The sequence below is a fragment of the Furipterus horrens genome, unplaced genomic scaffold, assembly GCF_987537825.1.
Source record: "Furipterus horrens unplaced genomic scaffold, mFurHor1.1.pri manual_scaffold_9, whole genome shotgun sequence".
Taxonomy (NCBI): domain Eukaryota; kingdom Metazoa; phylum Chordata; class Mammalia; order Chiroptera; family Furipteridae; genus Furipterus; species Furipterus horrens.
This window is the reverse complement of record NW_028327179.1, coordinates 45,233,312-45,256,747: the sequence shown is the minus strand read 5'-3', so window position 1 is coordinate 45,256,747 and position 23,436 is coordinate 45,233,312. Positions and strand designations below refer to the sequence as shown.

At 32.7% G+C, this 23,436-nt stretch overlaps 1 protein-coding gene across 1 annotated transcript in view; it reads right to left on the bottom strand.

Moving 5' to 3' along the window:
* Positions 1-777: 777 nt before the first annotated feature.
* Positions 778-23,436, bottom strand: part of GNAT3 (G protein subunit alpha transducin 3) — a 46,124-nt gene continuing 23,465 nt past the window's right edge. Inside the window, exons 4-8 of the mRNA XM_090286721.1 lie at positions 18,429-18,586; positions 13,504-13,632; positions 4,164-4,293; positions 3,832-3,985; positions 778-968 (exon numbers count right to left, since the gene is read on the bottom strand). Of these exons, the coding sequence (XP_090142847.1) occupies positions 778-968; positions 3,832-3,985; positions 4,164-4,293; positions 13,504-13,632; positions 18,429-18,586 (762 nt within the window). The remainder of the gene's footprint in view (positions 969-3,831; positions 3,986-4,163; positions 4,294-13,503; positions 13,633-18,428; positions 18,587-23,436) is intronic.

Genomic DNA, 23,436 nt, shown 5'->3' with positions numbered 1-23,436 from the left:
CTAGAATTGACTTCAAATCATCAATTGTAATAATGTTCCTTGCTGTTCTGGAATAAAACATGGGAAATGAGTGCCCCTATTGAGAGTTCTTATTCAGCCTGAACAGCTTTACACTGTGTACTTGACTATACATAGTCCCCTCTTTTTAACCAGCTTGGTGCAAAGATATAGATTATTGAAATTCTCACTTCTAAGGGTAATTTCAACATTAATACTATTTTCTAAGGAAAAAAGTAACATAAAATTGCATGCATTTCTTTTGTATATATAATTTCCCATCAACAAGTGAACATTTCATTGGCAGCTGACTGAATAGAAATAATGAACCAATAAAATACCACATGTATCATCTTTGAATAGTCTGCAGTACAGGCATAGTTACATTATTAACTAAAATGCCTCTCAAAACCTGGCCAATGGAAATAACATGGATTTCCTTGCATTTTTTATTGTTCTATGATTAACAATAAGCCACAATGCATAAACTAATTTCCAAGCAAATTCAATGTCAGCGGTATGTACTAATATAGAAGTACCAAAATGTATCAGTTTTCAGACATGAGGACATCAAAGTCTCCACATCCTCAATGTACCAGAGAAGTTGAAACTGAACCAGATACACGTGACAATACATTAAAACTTTGTGTGAAAACTTTTTGCTTTATGATGCTACTTATATTTCTACATTATCTATTAAAACTAAACATGTCACACATCACCATTTCTTTTATATCTTGAAAAACATATATGAACAAGAATGGAAGAAAAGAAGATTGACTAGAAAAGTCCACAGTCTTTCAGATTCTCTTTGATTATTATATCTGTAACTGCATCAAACACAAACTTGACATTTTGGGTATCTGTAGCACAGGTCATGTGGGAATAAATTTCCTTATCTTCTTTTCTTAGATTCAGGTCTAGAAACTGGTTCTTGATATAGTTTCCTGCATCTTCAAATGTATTTGGCCCTTGTTAAAAAGAAATTAAACATTAATTGCATTAGAATAAAACTAATTATCAGTAAGTTTTAGGATTTTACTTTGTGTTCTTCTATTTAATGTATTTAAACAATCAATATTAGGAATGGTTAATTATCTGGGATTTATGCAACACCTACTTTGTGCTTGGAACTATACTTACCCATTGAGGGCTGCAAGTGGCTAAAATTTAACCTCTACATTAAAATCTCACAGTGCCTTAGAAGTACTAATATATTTACACAACTGAGTGAGTAATAAGTTCTAAATATATGTCAAAGGCTCTGTGTGTGTGTGTGTGTGTGTTTTAATATGAACTAAATGAAGAATAATAGAAATTAGAAAGTGGACTACATAATAAGATGATATTTGCATTGGGCCTTGAGAAATAGCTAAAAGACTTCAGATAAATTTTCTAAGTGAAAAACAAAAGTGAGAGTGAGAATGGGCTGTACCACTAGACTTGAAGGTCGGGTTGAGAAGTAAATCTGCATTTTGGAGAATCTGGTTGGATGAAAATAAGCAGTTTTTGTAGAGGGATTGTAGTAAGTCAAGTAGAAAAGATGATATGGGCTAAATTATGGACTATGTTGTTAACCAAACAAAGTAGCTAAAATAGGAAATGTAAGATTATAGAGAACTATACTTGACTGATGTTTTAGTAGAGGTAAATAAAGAACCAAAGAAGGCTGTGCTTGAGAAAGTTTAGATTAGTAGCAGGACACAAAATGGATCAACTGGGAAAAGGCAGAAATAAACAGAAAGACCAGCAAATACAGAGCACCTAAAAATGACCTGCTGATGGTGTTATGACAGAATATGCTTAGTGGGGATCTGGCACAGGATAGAGCAGTAGCTTAAAGATTTTCCAGGGAGATAAGATTTGTTCCCTGCTTTATTGTTACTAGGAAGAAATTCTACGAAGGACAATTTTTAAAACAATGTACTATTGCTAAAGTCCAAAACACTGGCCACACCAATAGCTGGCAAAGATGTGAAGCCACAGGAGATCTCATTTATTGCTGGTGGGAATGCGAAATGATGTGGCCATTTTGAAAGGCATTTTGACAATTTATTACAAAATTAAACACAGTTTTACCATAGAATCCAGGAACTGTACTCCTAGGTATTTACGCAGAAACTTTTGTGCATACAAAACCCTGCACGTAGATGTTTATAACATCTTTATTCAAAATTGCCCCAAACTGGGAGCAACCAAAATGTCCTTCAGTAGGTGAAAGGATAAAAAAAACAGTTTGTTTATAAAATAAAATACATATTGCTCTGCAATAAAAACAAATGGGCTAGCAATCCATGAAAAGATATAGAAGAATTTTAAATGCAATACTCATTTAAAGAAGTTAGAAAATTCTGTAAACTGTCTAATTCCAGCTATATGACATTCTGGAAAGGGCAAAACTGTAGAAACAGTGGAAAGATCAGTGGTTTCCAGGGGTTGAGGTGGGGAAGGGAGCAGCATGAATGGATGGAGCACATGAGTTTGTAGGGTAGTGAAAGTATTCTGTATAATGTTGTAATAGTGGATATTGACGTGCATTTGGCCAAACCCATAGACCTGTACAACACAAAGGCAGCACTAATGCAAACTGCTGACTTTAGTTAATATGTATCAGTATCTGTTCATCATTCATAACAAATGTAGCTCAGCAATGCAAGATGTTAATAGGGGAAATTTGGGAGCTGACCAGAAAGAAGGAGTATATAGGATCTCTACTTTCTGTTCTAAACTAAAAACTGCTCACAGAAGTAAATTCTAGTAGTTAAGAGAAAGCATTATTATGAGTCTATATTTAATTTGTAATATTAAATATAGAATCATGATATTTAATAACATGATAAATGTGTGGATATATAATCAATATTTATAAATACAGATAAAGATATTAACACTGATTATTGACTAGCCATATAACTATTGTGACAGAATGCCATGCTTCTAGTAACATCTGGGCTACCCATGTACCAAATGGTGAAATCAGGCTTGTATTTGTGTTTAAATCATAAATTTTTCAATGTTATCATATTTCATTGACAACAGAGTATATAACTATATTTAAAAAGTCTACAAAGAGAAAATAACCCGTTATAGAACCTGAAATTTATAACCATTCATTTAACAGGATCATCACTAAAACTCTAAGATCTAGGAAAATTGGAAAAAAAGAAGGTGCCACTATTCTCAAATTCATTTATGCTGTTTTTCAAGAAACTTAATTCAGACTTTGAGAAGCCACTGAGATCTAAAACAACATTACAAGGTTTCATTAGGAAACATTAAAAGTTACAATTTGAGCCCTGACCAGAGCAGCTCAGTTCGCTGGGTGTCTTTCTGCAAAGTGAAAGGTCTCCAGTTTGATTCCCGGGGAGGGCATATGCCTGGGTTGTGGGCCAGGTCTCCAGTTGGGGCATGTGCAACTGGTCGATGTTTCTCTCACACATCAATGTTCCTTTCCCTCTCTTTTTCCCTTCCTTCCCATCTCTCTAAGAATAAATAAATTTTAAAATAATCTTTTAAAAAATTCCAATTTGAAATAAGATTTTAACATTCCTATTATAGTGTTTAAGATACTAGTTTGCTATGTCATTTGATACATTACATGGAGTAGCAACCCCCATCTATCTAACCACCTCCCATTTATTCATTAGGGCTTTGCTTTAATGCAGACAGTGTAGAGAGGTTTCCTTTTTATAAGATTCTTTCCAGTTTGGATCATACACATAACTAAAAAATTATCATAAGTCTCAACCTCATAAATATTACATGTCAAGATATTGACAGGAATATGTATATACCTACAAGAATTTACTACTCTGTAAGTGAAAAGAATCTTACCAGTATACTCTGGAAAGCAGATACTAAGATGCACTTTCGTTACTTTTTCTTGAAAGAGATCTTTTTTATTGAGAAACAGGACAATGGAAGTCGTTGCAAAGTACTTGTGATTACAGATACTGTTGAACAAGTGAAGGCTTTCATGCATTCTGTTCTGTTTGGTTGAAGAGATGAGAATGTGTAGAATTATTATTTGCAAAATATTAATATTGAGTATTATAAACAATGATCTAGAAATAACATTTTGGAAGGCCTGATTGGAAAACATGATAGTAATATGGGAAACAAAATGCTTGTCTCTCACCCTGGCCTTAGTTTGCCTTTAGACTTACCACTTCTTCATCTTCCACTAGGACCATGTCATAGGCACTGAGTGCTGCACAAAATATAATGCATGTTACTCCTTCAAAGCAGTGAATCCATTTCTTTCTCTCAGATCTCTGTCCACCTACATCGAACATTCTTTAAAAAAAATGAAAATAATAGAATAACAAATCTTACAAATACCCTCCAAAATTCACATTAAAATTAACATTTGGAGTTACAAGGAGATACTTTTATGTCTTTAAAAAGTATTCTTTTCATTTTTATTGATTATAAAATAAGTCTTATTTGGCCAATTTTCAGCTCAAAAGCTAAAAAAGATATTTCATTTTTTTCCCTTTTTTTAAAATTTATGCAAACTATAGTAAAATAATTCACATACTGACTTTGAACATGTGGGCAATTAAAGTAGTTTACAGTTTTAGTAAGAAATTAATTAGCTGTAGGAGATTTTGACCAAAGTCTATAGATAGTCTTAAATTAATGTAATCCACAAGAAGACCGAAAGCTTTCATAGTCTGAATAGTATAATTCTTGGCTATTTGCTTAGTTCTTCTTACATTCATTTATTCATTCATTCAAATAATTATTGAACTTGATCATGGATTGGAAGAATTAATATTATTAAAATGGTTATGCTATTGATTCAATGTAATCCAATCAAAATTCCAATAGTATTTTTCAAAGAAATAAAGCAAACAATCCTAAAATTTGTATGGAACCACAAAAGACTCAAATAGCCAAAGTAACCTAGAAGAAGAAGAAAGCTGGAGGCATCTTACTTCCTGATTTAAACTATACAGTTACTACAAACCTATATTAATTAAAATAGTATGGTTTTGGCATAAAAATATACATAGACACAATGGAACAGAATAGAGAGTTCAGAAATAAATCCATGCACTTGACATTGTGCTAGACCTACTGACACAAAGATGAAAGATATTGTCACTATATTCAAAGAGCTCTCCATTTTGTAGAGAAAACAACAAATAATTATTATAACATTTAATAAATATCCTAATATACAAGGTGGAATGTAAGCCTAGAGAAAGAATTAAGTCAGCCTAAGAGATCAGAAAGTGTTTGAAAATTTGGCAGTCCCTCTGTATTTCTATTTTGATAAATGGCACCATTGTGGACATAGCAAATCAATACAGAAACTAGGTGCTAAATTTTTAATCTCTCTTTCCCTTAATATCCATATGGAACATGTCCAAAATGTAGTTTCTAATTGAATCACTTCTTTTCAACTCCTTTCCTCTTGTATAAGCCACTGACATATCTGACCAGGGCCACTGTAAGAGTTCTGTTTTTCAATGGCTTCTTTTTCCCCTTAGGATCAAATACAAACTGGTTTAATGACCAGCAAGGCTCTAGCTGCTTTGGGTCTTGTTTACCTACCCAAGCTTAGTTCATACCACTTTCCTTTTTTAAATACAGTTAATCATAAGACTATTCTTTCAGTTCCTTTAATATAAACCTAACTTTTTGCTATTTCAGGATTTTTACAGTCTATCTCCTTTTCATATGACATGATTCTCTTTTTTCTTATATATACTTCTTCTTTCTCACTAGGTCTCAGTGTTAATATCTCCTCAACAAAGAAGACTCTCTTTACCTTTCGTTTACTTTCTATCACACCAGTCACTTTATTTTATTTATAGTAATTGTTATAATCAATTGTTGATTGGTGTGGTTATTTATTTTTTACATGCTTAATATTTATTATGTCCCTACAAGATAGTGGCCTCATGAGGGCAGGGACCTTATCTGTACTAGTGACAACTATATCCTCAGTGTCACTATGCCTGATACATAATAGACATGCAATAAATATTTGCTACATAAATGAGTATATTCCATGTTAATGGGATGGAAGGAGTATTTTAATGTAAAGTGCATGTGTAAGTCAAAGAATGAGAGAGCATGGTGTATTTGAGATAAATAAGTAATGTATATTTTGGGAACATAAAGGTTAAGGTAAAACAATTGAGAAACATGACCTGATAATTACTCATTTATTCAACACATACTTATTGATCATACAAGGCATTAGAGATTCAATCTCAAGAAGCTTCTAATCTGGTGGTAGTGGTGGTGGTATTAGTGGAGTGTGTGTGTGTGTGTGTGTGTGTGTGTATCTATGTGTGTATGTGTTTGTAAATAGACAGTATATCTGTATACAACAGGGAGTGCAGAAAGTGGGTTGTAATTTGAAATGGAGTAAGAAATGCAGAAGATGATATTTGTGTAAAAATCTAAGAAAATTATATTTCGGGGATTGAGACAAATGGTTGTCTGGGGAGAATGTTCTAAGTAGAGGCAACAGAGGAAACAGCAAAAGCAAAGGATTTAAGCAGGCAAAAATAAGCCTGAGGTGTTAGGCTAGAAATACATTTACTGGGTCTTTTATATTACATGAGAAGATGAGATTTTATATCGCAGCCATTGGGGGACTATGAGAGAGTTTTCATAGGGAAATAACATTTTTTGTTTCTATTATTGTTTCGATCACTTTGATCTGGGGCTGGAAGATAGATGAGGTAAAAACTAGAGGCAAAGAAATTAATTATGGTGACTTTGTAATAGTTTAACAATAAGATTTTGCCAAGAAGCGTCCAAGCTATGTAGCAATTTCAAAGACAATATCTATACTTGGGATAATAAATGTTGATCAGTTGACTTACTGAAGATAATCATAAATACTATACATTGTATATCTCTAGTACTTCACCCTTCACATATGAACCAAGTAGAGAACAGATATATAGAACTAAAACTCCTCAAATATATACAGTGTGTATATACAGGGTGGGGGGAAAAGTAGGTTTACAAAACAGAGTTCATTCTTGTATTATTACTTAATAATTATTGTGTTATTTTCCATATGAACAACTGCAAACCTACTTTTATCCCACCCTGTATGTGGATAGATAGGTTTATAGAGAGATATGCATCAATGTAAAATCACTCCATTCAATAGTAGATTGAAAGAGAAGATGTCCATTAATATTTAAGAGTTTAATAGTCATGTGGTTTGAAAATTTAAATTGTATCAATAAAGACTATTATATGTGCTACCAATTACCAAAACCTCTGCAGTTTCAGACTTGCAATATAAATTGAGGAAGAGAACGGGATTTTGACTTCAAGGTTCTATTATGTAAAAAAATTAACCAATAAATTTAATTTAAAAAAATCAGTCAACATTCTTATTAAAGCAAGGATAATAAATATGCATTCAGACCTTTAAGTTTTTATTCAAATGTTTTGTTAGTCCATAAAAGTAATCTGAGTCTTTTCTCAAACTTTGAAAAATAGAATTTTATCTATTGTTTTATTAAAATTACATGTATTGAAATTAACTATAGAATGTAGGATAAATAAAAATAGTTTGGATCATAACTTTTATTTCCTCCATAAATCCCCACATTACTAATTAATGTTTTAATCTTAATACAACACAACTAATAAGAGTTTACTATTTACCAGGCATAAGCATTCTACAACAATTAACTCATTTAAACTTTACCATAAACTTATAAGGCAGGTACAATTATTATTTATGTTTCATGTGAGCCTTTTAAGCAACTAACCCAAGGCTTATTAATTCAACTAATTTTTGTTGAAGCTGCTATGTAACAGGCACCATAATAGGTTCTATGGGAATGGTAGTTATGCTGAGGAAGTTGTTAAGCTTTGTTGTGAATCTCATTCAGTTTAAATCTATTTACTTAGACCAGAAATCCCCAAATAAGATATACTTCTATAATTAATTTTCAAACCCTTATCAAGTAAATTGCAATTATCTTTTCTGGGGAGTTTCCTTCTTCCCCAGGTCAGACAGTAGTTTCCCAGGTTACTGGGCAAATTCTCCCCTTTTTAGGTGATTTGTTCTACTTTTCTAATGGAGATGGTATAGACAGTCTGGATTCTAGGTGTTACACATTCTCTTTTTAATGATATGTAAATAGATGATAGATCATTTTGTTGGCAAAGAAATGTGATACGTGGTTGGACAAAGGTGCATTAACTTGTGGGTTAACTTGGTGAGTTGAGGATGGAGTATGTATCATTAGATCACTAGGTTTAAACTTATGGTGGGCTTTTTCAAACTAAAACTGCTCCTTGTATTCCCATCCACTAGATTTTAACATGTGAGAACCTCCATAATTCTTGTTTCCTTTTTGGCTCTAATCCTCTCCTTGGATTTGCTTCCATGGTGGGTATCCTATAACAGAGAACTAACTAATCATGGCACCAGGACAAAAACCACTGGGTGAATGGGATATTTGTACTGAGAGCCTGGTTTTCAAATTCCACAGTAAGAATGATGGTGTCATAGGAGCCAATTCACAAGACATCTTGTTAAGTTTTCCCCACAAAACAGGGCTTGAGTTAGTCCTGTTAGCATTTGTTTTGAGCTTCCTTTTCCCTGCTTTAATGGACAACTAACCTATTTCCATCCATTCTGGTGAATACTTTCTTCATTTAATCACATTTATATTTTTAATCAGATATATTTAAATCTTGCAAATCTGAGAATATTCTCAGATTTCTTGCATTATAAGCAAATATGTTACCTCAGAGAGAATAATCTTATTTCTCTCATGCTGATATATTTTTTTAAATTAGAAACAGTTTTTTACAGAGTCCCTAGTAATGAACACATTGAGTTGAAATGCTCAATTGCAAAAAAGACCAATAACTGGAATTTTGTTTTTACATTGATCCTTCTGGGTGTTATGTTATCTCTAAGAAAAGTTATATTCTGCTTTTCTGCTGTTGTAGTAATTTATTTTTCTTACATCACTTTTTCACTTGAGTGTTTCCTTTAAATGTTAACTTGAGGCTTATGTTAGAGGTGTAAAGCGTAACGTCCTACTGCGACAGCGGGGGGATTACCAAAGAAGAGCTTTTACTTATTATATATTTCACTGAAGAAGTAATTTTATATATGGGTGTGTATATATTCCATCATGACTGTTCTGTGAAAAACAAAAAATAGAAACCAGAAAAGAACATATACACTTGCTCATGAACATCTGGTTTGGGTAAATCTATATGGACAATAAATGAGGTAAATAGACATGCGATACAGATTTAACACCCTTATTTCCCTAAGTAGTTAAGGGAACCAGAATGCCATAATAATATTGAAGGGAACTTGCAGTTCTCATTTTGGGTGAAGATTTTTAGTTTTGTTTTTGGCAAAATATATTTCCTTATCAAGTAAGGTACTTAAGGTAGGATTCTTAATTTTTAAAAAAAGTTTTTAAATGTTTAAAATATATGATGCATCTAAGAATTGACTGGCCAGGCTTTTCAGTAAAAGCTAAAATTCAATAATTTGTTAAATTGCCCATATCATTAATATAGGGCAAGTCATTGGAGTTTTATGACTTTATATTAAACAGTTAAATAATCAGTTGAATTTATAGTCTATTTTAAACAAACGGGAAGCTTTTGAGTTTTATGGGTTTATATAACAATTGGCTAAATATTTACCTCACAGGATTATTCATACTTCATATCAAATAGATTATTATTAGCCTGCTTTTTATAGTGCTTCAAAATCATTATATAACATAGGATAGCTAAAAATCAATAATGCTACTGCAGCTAATTTATTTGTAAGATGTTTTTGCTCATCCTATAAACATATGATTCTCTTGGAAAAATTATTGACATCTATATATTTGACCACAGAAAAATAAGATCCAACCTGAGTAGAAATTTATGTTAAACTATCCTGTTGAATGAGATTTATTCAAGATGTTTGGTTATATCACAATTGGTATAACTTATTAAGATGGCTCTGTATGACAGGGACAACAGGTGGATCTGTGTTATCACTTCACAGCCAGAACAAAATGACCTAATCAAGTCTTTCTCTGATGTGCAGTTCTAAAATTTAGAGTAGATACTTGTAGACATAAAGTATATGCACAGAAGTCATTTTAAATTCCTTAATTATTAAAACAGAATCAAAAGGCCTTACAACCATTAGGGAGCCAGGGTCTCTAAACACCCATAATTGTTAATACCATATTTAAATAATTTTTTAAAATTCCATAAGAAAACCTATGATTGTATTTTTTTAATATTTTATAATAAAATTTAAATATTTAAAAATTTTGTTTAAAATGTTTTGTAGAGAAATTCCCTTCATTCTCTTCCTTATAGAAGATGCCTTAAGTAACTTACCCTCTTGAATCAGAAAGCAAAATGTATTAAGAAAAGAAAATAGCTGAAAATTGGTTTTAGTGGATGGCAAAGAGGTAGTAGTTGCATAGTGTGGAAAATGTTACCTCAAAATAAGTGCTGTGTTTCACAATCCAATTTACAAACATCTTACATTTTGACATTGATACTGTAATAAAGAATTAGGAAAATCTTTATCATTCCTCCATAAGAACCAGAAGTATATGAAAGTAGAATAGAAGAACACATACCTATATGACTTAAGACAATGTGTACAAAATTAACCACAGAACTACAAAGGGCTTAAAAAAAAAAGACCATGTACCAATAGAGATTTAGAGGTCCAATCTGAAGAGGCTTATTATGAGGAAAATATATCTTTAAAATACTGTTTTTAAAAAATTGATGCAAATGTAGCCTATTAAGAATATTTGTTTTATAAATTTCTGAATCTATTTATATTTGATACTGAGTGAAACAGATATTCCAGAAAATGAACATGATTTCTGAGATTTTGTGCGTTCATTGGCAATCATCCAATTTAGTTTTAGACTCAGATTTTTGAAGTTCCATAGATTCCTGTCAGTTCAAAGATATCTCCCCAACAGGGTTTTGTTTAATTTTATGCCCCCTTTCCTCTTCTCTCTGAAGGGAATTATGAATGACTAACATTAGTAGTACCTACTTTATAAAAAACAAATGGTTTTCACCCCAATTTACTCATAGCTTATTAGTTATGTGCAGTAAGAAGTGTGATCTTTGAAGTTAGAAATTTGTGCATACTAATCACATTTCTAGCACTTGTATGTTTGATCTTGGGGAAGTATTTCACCTAGTTTTAGCTTCCATTTCTTAATTCTTAAATTTTCATAAAGATAGCAATGCTTAGTTCATTATGTTACAGTGAAGGTATAATGTACCCAGAGTGAAATAGTACATTTATTCACCCAGCAAGAATTGACTGTATGCCTATTCTGTGCTATCTACACTGATAATAACAGAAGACAGAGCTGTAAACAGACATGGACCCTGGCCTCCTGGAGCTCAGAGCATATGAGGCTGAAACAGAAACAAAAAGAGCAAGCTGAAAAAAAGACAAGGCAATCTGATAATTGATAAGTTTTTCAAAAGAAAGTAGTATAATATATCAATGGTATTATGACATTGGTTCATATTGACGTAGCTAGTAAGAGCTTTTAATTTGTATTTCTTCCCAACTCTATGTTAGTGATGTCATATTGGTAGGTTGAAACTGGCCATCGTCAGGATATTTACACAAGGAAATCATCAAAGACCACAAATCAGCCTTCCTCTTCCCCTTGCCCCTGCAAGCTTGTTCTTACATGTTTACCAGCACACTGCTGCGTGTAGTAGTGACAGGGATATGCAACAATGATTAATAGGGTGGCCAGGCTCCCTGAGGAGATAGCATTGATTTGAGGACTTAAGATAAAAGAAGCCAATCTTTGCAAAAATTCAAGGTCAGAGCATTTTAGACTGAGAACAGCAAGTACAACAGTGCTATGGCTTGAATGTTCAAGGAATAGCTGTATAAAACAAAAAAGGTGATTATGATGGTGCCTATATCTGGGAAAATACTAAATTGGTTGGTGTTGTAGAGAATGACCAGGGTTGTGAGCTTCCTGATGTTGAATATGTGACATTAATTTTCAAAACTGACTTATGAGCAAGACAATCTAGGATCTGGAAAATTCTATTTGCTTATGTAAGATATGCTAACAACAAGTTATAACTTTCTGCTAGGATTTTGCAACAAACTCATTAGTAAAGAAAAGGTACCTTTGTTCCTTGACAACTGCTGTTAATTAATGGAGAACATGCGTTGGAATCTTGAAAGGACTAGACTTGAGGCCTACACCTAGTTTCTGGTCTGTGTTTCAGTGAGAAAATTGGAGAGGAGGAAGGAGAAGAAAGAAAAGGCAAGCGTGCCAAGAATGCTTTGATAAGCTTAGGAGAGGCAGAGGAGAGAGAAACAATTAAACTTGAATTTCCAAAGGAAAACCCCAGAAACTGGATCAAAGACGATGAGACTGGAGAAATAGTTGCGAAAGAGGAAATGCACCACAGTGATGTCAGGACTTAAGAAAAATTTGCTTACATTGCCAACAGGGGATGTTGATCCCAGTCTTTGCAGTCCTTCAAAGAATTAACTATCTGTGGGCTTGAAATTTAGGTATAAATTTTAAAGAGCTTTCTACCATATTAACTTGTAAAATGTTCTGGCCATCTGTGTAATAACTATTCTAATTAGATATTGTGTCTTACCAATTTTAATACTTAAAAAACCTAAAAATGTTTATCCCACTAAAATAAATTTTTCTCCATAAATTGATACAAATAACTTGCCACATTTTTATAGTTTTTCTACTTAAAATTATTTTTCTTATTGCATGCATGAATAACTTTATTCATGATACTTTAGTGACTTTTTCATTAATAAAGGCTACATATGGAACCTGGTTTTAATGTTTAATATTCCATCTTATCCACAATTGATAGGGAGAGGTGCTGAAGTGTCAAGAGACACTTTCTAACACTACAATATGGATTTCTATAAGGTATTTCTTGGTATAGTAAAGGGGTAATTTTGCAACGGAATTTCACTGAAGATCTTGATAATGCAATAGCAAGAAAAATAGTGTACTCATTTTTTTTATAAACAAATAATACTTAGAAATTAGACCTTACTATTCCAGTAAATAACATCATATTCAAATAATTCTCTTCTCAATTATTTGCATTTTTAAATTAAGGAAAAGAATAAGAATATTTCAAGCAAAGGGTAGGGTTGAAAGGCAAAGGAAATATGACCTCTGACACCTGTAGCTTAAATGTTATTCAAATATATTTCCTTTTTAAAAGTAGGGTATCAGTTTCAAGTATGAGAAAACTAAACTCTAGCTTCCACCTGCTCTGGAGGGAACTATGGGGCTCAGGATGACAGTCCACATGCGAGACTACAGAGGGCAATAAAGGTCAGTGGTACTGAAAGTAAACTAGGCCTAGTGAGCATTGGCAAGGACTCATTGCACTGGAAAATGAATTAGAGCTTTTCTCTGTGCAGAAGTATTGAGCATGACCCATTTTCTGTTGATGGTTAGGAAAGGCATTTGCTTATACCTGAAATGAAGGTCTTTAAAGGAGAATTGGGTTTCAATGATTCCAGTTGTTTTTACTCGAGAATGTAGAACATCTTGCTCATTTGGGACATATCCAGGAGATGTTATTCTGTCCAAATCATTAAGGTAGCTAATAAAAAAACAAACAAAATAAAATAGCATATATATTTTTAACTTTGCATTTGAAAACACCAGGATTTAGTACAAATGATTTTCGTTCCTGTTGGTGTAGTTTAGGGTCCATTAATAGTATTAAACTCCAGACTGGTGATTTTCAAACTCTGCTCATCACAATGACAGAAGCTTAGTGGGAGGGGTGTTGAGTGTGGGACACAGTTGACCCGTGCGGGGGTCGGGGAGGGACTCTTTTAAAAGTAGACAGATAAATACTGCCTTAGCTTGCATTTTATGAGGCATATGTGATAGATTTTCTGGTGTATAGATAAATATTTGAGAGAAAATTTCTTTTTATTGGACTTACATCATCCAAAAAATGCTACTTTGTAATGGTGATCACTGGTCTAATGATCACTAGTTTCAAAATGTTATAGTTTCTATTTAGACACTTTGAATTTTAAGAAACTTTTGCTTTCTTGCTGGTTCACACTGAAACTAATTCATGAAATTGCTGACCCACCCCTGAGCCAGCATTCTTGGGGATAGAAAGCTAAGCCTACACACTGTACCCACTCCTACCTCTTCTACTCTTCCATCAGTGCATCAGTGTGTCCCACTCCTCCCTGGAGGCCATATTTAAAAACCTTACTGTTTCAAGGCTAAATATTATCCTCTTTCTGCTTATAGGAGCTAGGAGTGGTGAGAGGCAGAAATAAGTCTGATTAAACTGTGTGCTCTATGAGAAGAATCTGCTACATCAGAGGAAAGAAACTGCTCTTAGCTTCATCCTTGAAACCAGATAATGTCTTTAGACTAAAATAAATGTTTTATTGCTTTAAAAACAGTTGAAAACCGCTGTTCTAGACTTCTGATACAAAGGCTTTAGAAACTTAGCAATATGGCTATTTCTGGGAAAATATTAAATAGAGATAGTAATAGACTGGTAAGGTTTTTATGACAAAATTGGCCATTATATTGAACCAAGTTTACACATATAGCTTAAATAAGAAGATGTTGATGGATTTACATCCATAGAGATAGAATTTGAGAGGTAGAATCCAACTGAACATTAGTTATTTAAAAGTTAATTTTTGTAGGGACTAAGTTGAAGAGCTGTTTATGCCTTAACACCTAACATAATGCCTTAAAAAAGTAAAGCTATTTAATCATTTATTAAAAAATAAATTCAACAGCAACATAGATAATTTATTCTAGAAGGATCTTTCTCCTTTTAAGCTGAAATAAACTTAGAATAGGTAAGTACTCCAAAGGGATTTTGGCCAAGAACAAATAAGACACACTTCAGAAACACACACACACACACACACATATAATATGAAAATATATGACCATGTTTTAGTCTAATAAAGTTTAATTTTCTTTAAAAACTAGAAAAGTAAAGATATAAACATATCAGAAGACAATATTAAAATATTTTTCTAGTTTGTCTATTTTTTATTTTGTTAATCAAATTCCTTTGTGACTTCCCTATGGATAAAGTTTACATAAGTGGTAGGTATATTGTTGGTCAGTTGGTTCATGCAGAGGCAAAAACAAAACAAAACAGAAGAAAAATGTACCTGCCATGATAGATAGTAAATTCATTTTAATAATAGCCAAATGAATGCTTTGGTAAAGAAATACACATTTTAATGTATTTTATTTACATATATAAATCATTTCAAGCAAAGCAAAAGTGTTAGAGTGACAGATTTGCATTTAAAATGTTTGTTTTTATGAACAAATATAGGATTTGGGTGCTCAAGCCTCTGGGATAAAACTTAAACCAAATCAGAGGCCCTAAATATATATAACTCAAATCACTTAAAAATATCTAATTCTCTTATAGGTGCAATCTGACAGCAACCAGAGGGGAGAAGATGAGAATGAAAGAAGGGGAAGGGACTAGTCAAGGAACATGTATGAATGACTCATGGACATGGACAACGGGGAGGGGATTGACTGTGGAAGCAGGGGCGGGCTCCGCAGAGGAGGGCAAAGGTGGAAACACTGAGACAACCATAATAGAACAACAATAAAATATTTAAAAATCTGATTCTTTTTCTATTCATGGAAAAATACTATTTTTCCTGGTCAAGTCTATGTTAAATCTTAAAGCATATGGAATTTCAATAGCACACTAGACAGCCTCAATGAGTAAACCATCACGTATTAATTAAATTATTTCCCCTGTTTTCCACTGCCATGGCACTTTCCTTCAGTTTGCTAGTAGCTCTGGTGGGGGAGGTGCTATGTTGCCAACAAACAATATTATTTTTTTCTTACACTGTTTAGTACTCATCTCTGTTAGCTTCAACTTGAAGGATCTGTATGTTTGAGAGATTAACAAATATCTCACTTTCACTAAAAATGACAAAGAGGAAGGAAGGAAGAAAAAAGAGGAGGAAAGGAAAGATGAGAAGAAAGAGGAGGGAGAGACAGAAAGAGAGAGAAAGGAAAGAAAAGAAAGAAACCATTGCTTTATATAACCCATATGAAATAGACATGGATTAATACCAATCTGATTTTATAAAATCTGAGGTTAATTTTTGGAAGAAAAAATAGCCATTCAACTATTTTTTCTCAGCAAGCTTTTACTTAATCTTCCTTCTAAGAATGCTTAAGACAAAAAAGTTAACATTAAAAAAAATTATTTTATGTTAAATCTTTTTTAGATATGGTGTTGTGAGAAACAAGGAAATAGTGACTCCCAAACCAGTGGAAAGATAGTCATCACCAGATAAAGGGAAAATGGGAGAAGGGAGTTGACAATAGTAACATATTTACAAATCGCAAAAGGGGTATCCTGAAGGGGGAAAGATAGTCATCACCAGACAAAGGGAAATTAGTAGAAGGTATTTGACAGTAGTAACATATTTACAAATCACAATAGGGGCATTTAGAAAATTGCGTTAGATTGTAACTCTGGAGAAACCAGTAATGGAGAAACAGGGGAGAAGGAGAGGGGAGGGAGAGCTAATCGCATTACTATAAAACAATTTTTCATTGTCTACTTGGGGCGCACATTCTCCTGGCTGAGGGTGTGCCCGACTCTGTGGACTCGTGAATAAACACCTCACTTGCTTTGCTGCTCAAGTCCTGTGTCCCGGTTTTTATTGTGAGCATTTCTCACAGTGTGAGGGTGGTGGTGGGTGGAATCAACTTTACTGTTGTTATTCTACTGCCCTGAAAATTAATCTGGATAGATAAAAAGCATTACATTATCAGGAACATTCACAAGATGGGTGTAAATATTGTGTACATGTGTTTAATTTGAAGAATAAATTGCTCTTAATATGAATCCATATGATGGTCCCAGTGTAAAATGCATTTTATGTGTCAACACAAAGAAAAAAATTAAAATTAAAAAATCTAGAAAATACAGTAAAATGTCATTTTATGTGCCCATTTTGACTACAATATGGAAATATTTGCTATCAAAGAGCAAAGAGTTTGGTAAACATGATAATATAATTGTAAATATATTTCCTACAGTATTTTAAGGGAAAATCATGTTTAATCAATAATACATATATAAAACTAATTATAGCTGTCTATCATCTATCTAATTTATCTAATATTTTTCCTCTTTCCAGAACTGTGCTAAGCAACTTTTTATAAAAACATTACATATTTCAATTTCTTATTAATTGTGAATGTTTTTGTCAATGGTTCATATAGGAAAGCAATGTTTTCTAGACTACAAAGAATCCTCTTAGTATTAAAATGTGACTAGGTACTGAGACACACAAAAACAGTTATTTAAGTTTACGTAATCACAGGATGATATTCATTCTCTACTTCATCAGTGAGACAGGAATTGGTCAAGGACAATGTGCCCATTGAGTTTGGAATTTAAAATGAATGTGAATGAGTAATCACATAAGACTTATCTTTTCCTAGAATTTATATGGTTTGTCTTCTCTCCATAATCCTTCTGCCCATTATGACTAAAAATCTGAAGTGTAATGCAAGTTTTATTGTTTTGTCCTTAAATCTTTCATTATTTTTACTTTAACATTTTTTTTTAAGTGCTGATGGAGTGCTCTCTTGGGGGTTCATCAAAAGCCTCTATACTTTTTTTTTACATATTCATATACACAGACAGAAAAATAGAATAATTAAATTATATTTACACGTACATACATATATACACATATTGTAGGCATGTGACCATGGGATAAGAGCCACTTATTAAAATGGAAACTCAAAATTATTTTAATAATAAAATTATAAATAATGTCACAGCTTCCTAATTTCCCTTTGGCTGATAATTGCTAACTGGATGATAGCTGTGAAAGTTATATAATTTTTCTTGAGACTCATAAAGAATTCCACAATGTACAAATGTTGTGAATATCAATACTTCTAGAACTCTGAATCATGCTCCTTGAATCTAAAAAACTGCAAAGTATGTCATTAATAAGATTACTTTGGAGCATTTCTTTAGTAACATGAATAGAAATGAAATGAACAGCCCCAAACCTACTGTGCATGTCACTAGTCTGCATTTATATTGAGCACAATGCAAAATGATTGATTCTTTTAAATTCAGGGAACATATTTAAAACATATAGATCCTCTCAGGAAAATGGTTTCAAAATTTGTTATTTAAAATGTTCCCCTGGTTATATTTTTTTACATCTCATTTTTATTGTTTTTGTTTCTCTTGAATTACTTTTTATGTTAGTATAATAAATGTAAAGCCATTTACTTTTCTCATTTGTGATTACAAATGCAGAGTATACACATATAATTCTTAATTTTAAATATTTCAACTACAATTCCAGTCAAAATGTGTTCACTTACTAAGCCGCTGAGTCATTGAGCTGATATTCAGATGACCTCTCAAAGCAGGCCTGAAGTCCTGCATCTGTCCAGAGTCGCTTTATCACCTCGGCCAGTTCGGGCGTCATTCCACCATCATCCACAGTGTTTGCTATCGCATACAGTTGTCGTTGGTCTTCCTATAGCAATGTTTTTATGAAAAGAATAAAAGTGTGTTGTTATTTGAAATAACATTCTTTTTTTTTTTTTTTTTTTTTTGGTTTTTCAATTACAGTTGTCTCCTTTCCCCCTAATTTCTCTCCCCCCACAAACATTCTTTTTTTTAAAAAAAGAAAGCACTTCAATAAGATAATTTTTTTTAATTTATTTTTTATTGTTTTTCTATTACAGTTGTTCCACATTTTCCAGCATTCCTCCCCACTACCCCACTCACCCCTTCTCCGACAGTCAATCGCTATCCTGTTGTTCATGTTCATGGGTCATTTACACTAGTTCCTTGACTAGACCCTTCCCTTACTTTCACCCCTTCTCTCTCTCCCTCCCCCCGCTCCCCACCCCCCGCCCCCAGTAACCATTAGTCTGCTCCTTGTTTACATGCCTCTGGTTCGATTTTGCTCTTTTGTTTGTGTTGGTCATTTGTTTCCTGTATTAAGTGATATCATATGGTATTTGTCTTTTGTTGTTTGGCTTATTTCACTAAGAATAATACTCTCCAGTTCCATCCATGTTGTCACAAATGGTAGGATCAATAGGATGATTTTATATTATTTATTTAGGCAGTAATCTCATTGAACATCTATTCAATATATCTTAAGGTTAATAAAACTAAAGTTTCTTATAATCACTGGCTTATAACCAGAAGAGTTCTCCATTGCAAAAACTAATATATTTAAATATTATAATTTAATAATTAGGGTATTTTGGTATATATAACTAACTTTTGAATATGACATGAAAAGAGATAATAATACTTCTGCTAAGTCCATTGAGCTCTCAGATGCTCAAAATGCTTGTAAAAGGATAATGTGTCTGATCTAAATTGGTTTTTCTTTTATCATAGCCATTTTTTCCTAGGAAATAAAAATACCATATAAAATTAATAACAAAAATGGAAAATAAAACTCAATACTCTAAAATTATATTAAAAATTGATACACAACATTATTTGCCATCATGTGCCTTATTTAGATTAATCATATAAATAAGTAATAGTAAACATTTTTATCCACTCAAAGTTTTGAACATCTATGTAGATTTTTAAGTGCATGTCTTCATGGCAAATTAATAGGGTAGAGGTCAGACTTTATGGAAAAAAAGAGAAGAGAAGGGCATTTGGGAAAATATGGGTGGACTTTAACAATATCATGCTAAGTGAAATTACTCAGAAAAAAACTAAGAACCACATAATTTCACTTATATGTGGAATATAAAACTGAAACTCATGGGCACAGATAGACACAGGTGGTTACCACTGGGAAGGGACTGGAAGGGTGGAAAAAGGTAAAGAAGGCCAAACAGATGGTGACAGAAGATGATTTGACTTTGGGTGATGGACACACAATGCAATATATAGATCATGTATCATAGAATTGTATACTTGAAACTTATATGACCCTGTTAACCAATGTCATGTCAATACATTTAATAAAATTAAAGAAAATTTAAAAAAATAGAAAGCAAGCATTGTGTTAGTCTAGATGAGATAGTTAGAGCTGACAAGAGCAGGAAGAAATAAAAATACATTGAGTAAATAATACAGTCCACAGTTTATTTAAACTAATTACTGAATCTATTTTGTGAGAAAAAAATTTAAGAATAAGATTTTGGGTTTCAGAATACTTACTGACCATTATAGACAAAACAAATGAAGAAGTCAGGGCTCAGCTTCTGGTCATCAGATTCTAAAGCTCACACTCTTCTGCACATGTTGCTAACTCTCAAGATAGTTAGCGCATGTAATATCTTATAGAATTCTCACAACAGTCACATAGACACTATATTTTTTCCCCATTTTACAAATGGGGACTCAAAAATTAGTTCATTTGACAAACCAGTGAAGACAATAAGCATCAGAAGAAGAGTCAAACCCAGATATATTTTGTGCAATGTCAGGAGTATGTCCAGTAAGAACCTACTGGTTTTCTGATACATTTTAATTTATTATTTTTTTAATTGATGCCATTTATTTCACTGTTTTATTAAAACTGCCATTTGCATGAAAAACTAAGGATATGTTTTCTAATGTTGGAGAGAGGATCCGTTAAGACTAAACATCTTATTTTTGTCTTTCTTCACATTGAGATTTTTTGGCCAAATCAGATTGATTAAATGACCATTAAGCCAAAATTTTCAAATGGACCAAATCAAAGTTGACCCCATTTTCTTGCATCAGTACAGGGTAAGATTTAAATCCTTCTTCCTGATTAGTTGGATGAGAGAGAGAACCACAAAGCCAGCAAAATATGATCCAGTTACTTTTGCTTGCATCATCTTGTCTCCCTCTTTTCTCTATGAAAACATCACTTAGAAGAAATGATGCAATGAAACAATTGCTCAAACAGTTTTGTTCTTACAGGAAAAAATTACATGCCCAGTTAGCGTAACTTTACAAACCAAGCTAATACACTTCTGTTTTTCTCTTTTTAAATTTCCATTTTAATTTAAATACACTTTGTTTGTATAGATATCATGAACATAGTCTCACCATGAAGATGTAAATGTCACAAAGTCCTCTTTGATGACCACAGCAATCCTAGAACCTTCCCAGAGAACAAACAATTCCTATCGATTTGCCTTTCTAAATTTTTATTTTTTACTTTATTAAATTCATAGCTGAAGTTGATGGTGCTGATTTTCAAATCAGGCTGCGTATTATGAGCCTACGCACACTTCTTAAAAATACTGACCTCAACCCAAACAAAATAAGCCAGAATTTCTGGGTGTCTTTTTTAAAAAGCTCTCAAGTGACACAAATGTGCAGCCTGAGTTGAGAATCTCTGGCAATATACAGTTAAAAAAACAACAACAACAAAAAAACAACGTAAGTAATATCTTATTGGACATTCTGCATTACTATTGTTGAAGTTCTTTCATTATTAAAGGGCTGATATGGTAACTTAAAGAATCAAAATTCATGTGTTTGAGGGATTGGGCCCACCAAACAAATTTGAATTTTTAAAATATATAACATCAAATGAACAGGTATTATGAGAAGTTGTTTTGCACATAACAGACAAATCAATTAACTGAACTCCTACTGCTCATCTTACTGTCATATTTTAAAAATTCCAGTACTTTCCTATCAAACTCAAAATAAAACCCAAATCCCTTGGTATTGCTCACAAGGTTCTACATGTTTTGACCCATGTCTTTCTTTTCACCCTTATTTCTCTCTCCCTCTCTCTCTCTTTCTCTCCCTCCCACTTTCCCTTCTTCTCTTCCTTTCCCCATTTTCTCAAGAACCACTGGACTTCTTACCATTCTTTGAACTCACCAAGCCCCCATTTCGGAGCTTCTTTCTTGTCCTCCTTGTTGCTCACTTCCTGCTTCTTTCAGGTCTCTTCCCAAATACCACTGCCTCAAGGATGCCTGCCAGGGCCACCCTTTTTCTGTTCTTTCATTACTCTCTAGCCGCTTACACTCCTTGGTTTTTTCATAGTACTTATTAATACTTATGTAATTCATTTTTTTTTATTTTGTATCTTTTATAGTAGACTGTAAGCACTTGAAGGCAGAGATTTTATTATTTTGTTCATTACTGCATCCTTAAGACTAAGAGCAGAACCTAATACATCATACACGAACCTAAAATATTGTTGAATGAATGAATCAAGAAAATAAATATGCTAATTCACTCAGACTTTGTGTTCTAGAGAAACTTTAAGGGATATCCAATAATTTCCCACATTTTTCCTATCGCTCCAAGGGGGTATGAGTGGCAGGCATCCTGAAGAAATTTTATTTCCTTATGATTTATTTGGAAAATTGTGGGAATTTTGGTGGTTCTAGAATGGCTCATTCACAGTTGCATAGTTCTGGAACTTGCTTAGAAAGCAAAATATGTATTTTCTCTACAGGTTACCCAGAACTTCTTTATAAATATTAGGGAGCTCATTTGGTCCTTGAACTTCATGAAACTCATAATTGTCTTAAATGGATTTCTTATGTTTCTGCTTTGTTCTATAATAGTCACTGTAATTCAGTGAGAAAATTACTAACATTTTTGAACAAATAAACTGAAATTAGAGACATTAAGTAACTTGTCTAAACTTACAGAACCAGTGACTTATGAAACCCTAGATTCATATCTCCAAAGTTTGCAGAAAATATCTATCAAATGAAGGAAAGAATATCATAACTAATAATTTGGGAAATGCCAGTTTTCAAAATGCCAGGTTTGTTGCTGCAGATTTTCATAGCTTTTACCACTTGTATTATTTGCAAATTCCCAAGAAGTTGTAATATTGAATAATAGTATGTATGTATTTTAAACTTATTTGATTACAGAACTTTTATCATAGACTGTCTTTTGGAATTGATATTCTTTGGTCCAGATTGTAGAGTTCACTTTGTAGGGTGCTACATCAAAATGGTCACAAAAACACCCAGATTGTGTGATAAAAGTGTTATAACTTCTAGCATTCTTTTATGTTGGTCTAGTGGATGTTTTAGGTGTTCTAAAGTAGAATATAATAATATTCAGAAAATGTAAATAGAAATTTACTACATGCTTTTATTAAGGGTCTTCTTGATTCTTTAGCTTTACTCTCTTTACAAGCATCATATTAATGAAATTAGTCTATTAATATTAAACCAAAACAAGTAAGAACAAGCCCTATTTTAACTACAAATCCTATCTCTCTCCTACTTCTCAGTTATAGCTCCAGAAATTGTCCTTAAACTGTTCCCATATCTTCTCCTCATTTCGCAACACACTTCAGGGCATTCTGCATCCAAAACTCTTCTGAAATCTCTCATTATATACCCAATGATTTTTATATTATTAAACCAAAAAGATTCTTTCCACATA